At 47.3% G+C, this 5,014-nt stretch overlaps 1 protein-coding gene across 1 annotated transcript; it reads right to left on the bottom strand.

The window, feature by feature from the left end:
* Positions 1-352: 352 nt before the first annotated feature.
* Positions 353-3,824, bottom strand: LOC119959496 (zinc finger protein 239-like). The gene is made up of 2 exons (XM_038787733.1): positions 3,750-3,824; positions 353-1,477 (listed from the first exon to the last, which is right to left on the bottom strand). The coding sequence occupies exon 2, from the start codon at positions 1,359-1,361 to the stop codon at positions 492-494; it is 870 nt and encodes a 289-aa protein (XP_038643661.1). The 5' UTR covers positions 1,362-1,477; positions 3,750-3,824; the 3' UTR covers positions 353-491.
* Between the last annotated feature and the right edge of the window lie 1,190 nt (positions 3,825-5,014).

The raw sequence follows: 5,014 nt of genomic DNA, 5'->3' as shown, positions 1-5,014 counted from the left end.
TCAGTAGCTCAGTGGGAATAGGGTCAATGAAGCAGGAGCTGGGTCTCATGGACAAGATGAGCTCTGAGAGGGCATGAGGGGAGATGGGAGAGAAACTAGAGAAAGATGTGGGTTCAGGGCTCGGGAAAGGATGAAATTTAGAGACAGTTTGGTCCGGTGGGCTCGTGGAAGGGAGGGAAGCAGCAGAGGCAGCTGATCGGATTGACTCAATCTCAGTCACAAAGAAGCTCCACAAGCTCCTCACACTTCTTGTTGGAGGTGAGGATGGAAGAGACAGGGGAGAGTGAGAATACTTCAAAAGGAACTAACTTGTGTCAGAGATAGTAAAAAGTTTCAACACACTGCGTATTTTACACAAATCTAATTTATTTGACTTTTAGCCAGAATATTAGCCCCTGTAAATGGGCTGGAGTTTGTTATCAGCAGAAAGCGACCCAAACGAACATGGTTCAGTCCTGAATGTGAGGAACATCAAAACCCAATTGCAGCCCTTACTTGTGGCCTCGTTGGTGTCTCAGTAGGGAGGATGAAGCGGTGAATCCCTTCCCACACTTGGAGCAGGTGAATGGCCTCTCCCCAGTGTGGGTTCGCTGATGTATAGTGAGCTGAATTGATTGTGTGAACCCAGTCCCGCAGTGAGAGCACCTATACGGTCTCTCGTCAGTGTGAATACGTTGATGGCGTGTCAGATTTCCAGACGTTTTATAGCTATTCCCGCAGTCTGGACATTGAAACGGTCTCTCATCAGTGTGAACTCGCTGGTGACTCAGCAGGTCGGATGAAATAGTAAATCCCTTCCCACACTCTGAGCAGGCGAGTGGTTTCTCCCTGGAGTGATCTTGCTGGTGCTTCTGCAGGGTGGATGAATCACTGAATCCCTTCCCACACTTGGAGCAGGTGAATGGCGTCTCCCCGATGTGAATTCGCTGGTGTCTCAGCAGGTGGGATGAACGAGTGAATTCCTTCCCACAATCTGAGCAGGTGAACGGTCTCTCTCCAGTGTGAATTCGCTGGTGTGTGGACAGAGTGGATGATTGGGTGAATCTCTTCCCACACGTGGAGCAGGCGAACGGTCTCTCCCCAGTGTGAATTCGCTGGTGATTTTGCAGAGCCGATGAAACAATGAATCTCTTCCCACACTTGGAGCAGGTGAATGGTCTCTCTCCAGTGTGGCTACGTCGATGAGCTTCCAGCTTGGATGGGGAAATGAATCCTTTCCCACAGTCTGCACATTTCCGTGGTTTCCCCTCAGTGTGACTGCATTTGTGGCTTGTGAGGCCTGATGATAGAGCGAATCCTCGTCCACACACACAAATCAAGTACGGTTTCTCCCCACTGTCAATGATGCTTGTTCCTTCCATGTTCAAAATCCGCTGATATTCAGGATATGATAAAATGAGGATTCTGTCAGATCCTGGCGTGATGCTTGGTTTGATTTTCCGGACTTTGAAACCTCTCCTTCGAACACCCTGTGAAACTGATTTAAAACAGAAAATAGGGAGTGAGAGAGAACCCACAAAAACACAAAGGCAGGTTGTGAAATTGCTGAATGATTCTGGTCATTTGTGGGGCCGGCACTGGGAAAAAGTGACCATGAAAACGGCTGGATTGTCATAAAACCAAATTGACCTCTTTGGGAGGAGAGAGAAAAAGGTGAAGAGGGATTTTGTACAAGACATATTAAGACAAAGCACATTCGACCTTGAGCTTCATAAATTGAAATATTGATGCTGAAACTATGCTTCTGGTGGCATAGTGGTTAGCACTTCTGCCTCACAGCTCCATGGTCCCGGGTACAATTCGAGTCTCGGGTGACTATGTCTGGAGTTTGCACTTTCTCCCCGTGTCTGCGCGGGTTTCCTCCCACAGTCCCAAGATGTGAAGGTTAGGTGGATTGGCCAAGCTAAATTGCCCCTTAGTGTCCAAAGGTTAGTTAGGGTCACTGGGTTCCAGGGGACAGGCTGGAGGCGTGGGCTTAAGTTGAAGGAGGGTTCTCTTTGCAAGGGCCAGTGCAGACCTGATGGGCTGAAATGCCTCCTTCAGCACTGTGAATTCTATGATTCTGCACTGTAGGAATTCTATGAAGCTCGGGTCACCACGCTTCAGGAAGGATGTGAAGTGGGCAGCACATTGGTGCAGACCGTTAGCCCTGCTGCCTCACAGCGCCCAAGTCCCAGGTTCGATCCCAGCTCCAGGTCACTGTCCGTGTAAAGTTTGCACATTCTCCCTGTGTTTGTGTGGGTTTTGCACCCACAACCCAAAAATGTGCAGGCTAGGTGGATTGGCCACGCTAAATTGCCCCTTAATTGGAAAAAAATGAATTGGATACTCTAAAATTTAAAAAAAAGGAAGGAAGTGAAGGTTCTTGGAGAAGGTGCAGAGGAAATTTACCAGAATGGTTCCAGCAAAGGAGGTTGAGGGGAGATTTGATTCAGGTACACAAGATTATGCGAGGTTTCCATCAGGTGGACAAAGAAACTCTGTTTCCATTCACTGATCGTACAAGCAGTCAGGTCACAGATTAAAAGTTTTGGGTAAAACCTGGATTGAACTATAAAAGATCCTGAGGGGTCTTGGCAGGGTCAATGTGGAGAGGATGTTTCCTCTTGAGGGAGAATCTGGAACAAGGGGGTCACTGTTGCAAAATAAGGGGCCCCCCATTTCAGATGGAGATGTGGATTTTTTATTCTCTTGAGGGTTGTAAGAATTTGGACCTCGCGTCCTTAAAAGGCAGTCACGATGTGGCGATGACGGCGTTGGACTGGGGTGAGCACAGTTAGAAGTCTTGCAACAACAGGTTGTTGAAATAAACCTGTTGGACTTTAACCTGGTGTTGTAAGACTTCTTAAAAGGCAGTGGAAGCAAAGTCCTTGAATATGTTTAAGGCAGAGCTGGATAGATTCTTGATGGGCAAGGGGGTGAAAGGTTATCGGGGTCGGCAGGAAAGTGGAGTTGAAAGAAAAAAAATGAAGTGAAAATCACTTATTGTCACGGTAGGCTTCAATGAAGTTACTGTGAAAAGCCCCTAGTCACCACATACCGGCACCTGTTCGGGGAGGCTGTTATGGGATTCGAACCATGCTGCTGGCCTGCCTTGGTCTGCTTTCAAAGCCAGCGATTTAGCCCTGTGCTAAACAGCCCCTCAGTTGAGGTTAGAATGTTGAGGTTATAAATTGAGGTTAGAATGAGATCAGCCACAATCTTATTGAATGCTGATCAGGCTTGAGGGGCCGAGTGGCCTGATCCTAGTTTGTATGTAAAAGGTACAGGAGATATGAGGTGATATGAGATATGTTTTTACACAGTGAGCGGCAATGACCTGAAACTTGCTGCCTATCAGGGAGTTTGAAAACAGGCACAATGAATCATTTGATTTCAAAAGGAAATTGGATCTGAGGGAAATAAACCTGCGAGGATACAGGGATGGAGCAGGAGAATGGCACTGACTGGATTGCTCCAGTGAGCTAGTATGGATTCAATGGGCCGAATGCCCTTCTCTGTGCCATCATGTCTCTGACTCGTTTGTGTAATCTAGTTGTGTAATTTAACCCCGGGGGGTTCAGATATCACTCAGGTAAATCTGTGCTACACTCCCTCTGAGGCCATTCTATCCTTCCTCCGGTTTATTGCCCAGAACTGAACACAGTTCTCCAGGTTTGGTCTAACCAGGGTTTGTGAATCTCGGGGCTTTTCCAGTCACACTGAGACCTGAAATCTTCCCTCACAGACAGAACAGACAAACCTTTTACCTTCCACACCCAGATGCTGCTGAAATTCAGGTTCTGATGAATCGAGTGACTCTGTCAGATCGCAATGTGACGTTTGGTTTGCGTTTCCCGTCTGTTAAACCTCCTCTTCCAGTATCCTGTAAATTTACAGAAACCTCACTGTCAGTTTAGGATAGAAATTCACAACATTCTCTCCTCGCCAACTTTGATTAAATGTATTCCTGGAGGTTTGATCACATGACCTGCCCCTATCCTCCAGCCGTTAATCGGTCAACACATCCATCCTTGTGACACACTGCCTTCCTCGGCCAATTGGGAAGCAAAAGGACTCATTACCTTACAGGACAGTGATTGACTGTCAGCCAATCAACCTTTATCCCATTTTCAAAATTTTTATATCTGCTTAAGAGAAATGTTCAAAGAAAATTATATAAAAATCTTCTTTACTGTCCTAATGATTTCCCAGCCACACAGGCATGAATCTCACCAAGGCAGAAAGTAAAATTTTGAATTCATTGAAAGTCCAGTGGTGACCATGAAACCATTGTCGATTGTTGCAAAGACCCATCTGGTTCACTCCTGTCCTTCAGTGAAGGAAATCTTCTATCCTTACCTGGTCTGGCCTACATGTGACTCCAGATCTACAGTCATCTGGTTGACTCTTAAAATGCTCTCTGAGATGCACTCAGTTGAAGGGCAATTAGGGATGGGCAGTGAATGCTGGCCCAGCCAGCGACACCCACATCCCGAGAATGAATAGAAAAGAAAATCTGCCATCCTTACCTGGTCTGGCCGACACGGTTCCAAACTACAGCAATGTGGTTGACTCTTTAAATGCCCTCCCACATGGCCAGCCAGCCACTCGGTTTGAGGGAAATTAGGGATGGCAATAAATGTTGGCCCAGCCAGTGACTCCCACAAATGAATAAAATAAAATCCTGGAGATTCCAGTCAGTCAATCCGGGAGAGTTGGTATCCGGTCCAGGCTGGCAGCGCATGCGCCGTGCGGCTCCTTGTCCTGTGTAAAGGTGGCAGCCGGTAACCCGGGCCTGTCACCGCTCAGCTCTCACTCTGTTCGGTGCCCGTTAAGACCGCACCGTTAACATTTTCCTCGGGAGTTGAAGCCTCCTCAGGGTTTTTCTGAAGCCTCCCCAGGTCACTCCGCAGCTTCTATTGCTTCCCGGCTACCCACCGGCTCCATTTCTTTGCACACATGAAGTGTGTGGGTGATCTCCCTCTGAACTGCACATTAGATTCATTAATGACTAACTCATATTTATTCTTAT

Source organism: Scyliorhinus canicula, unplaced genomic scaffold (genome assembly GCF_902713615.1).
Source record: "Scyliorhinus canicula unplaced genomic scaffold, sScyCan1.1, whole genome shotgun sequence".
NCBI lineage: Eukaryota > Metazoa > Chordata > Chondrichthyes > Carcharhiniformes > Scyliorhinidae > Scyliorhinus > Scyliorhinus canicula.
Note: the sequence above shows the minus strand (reverse complement) of the source record. Positions and strands in the feature narration are given on the sequence as shown.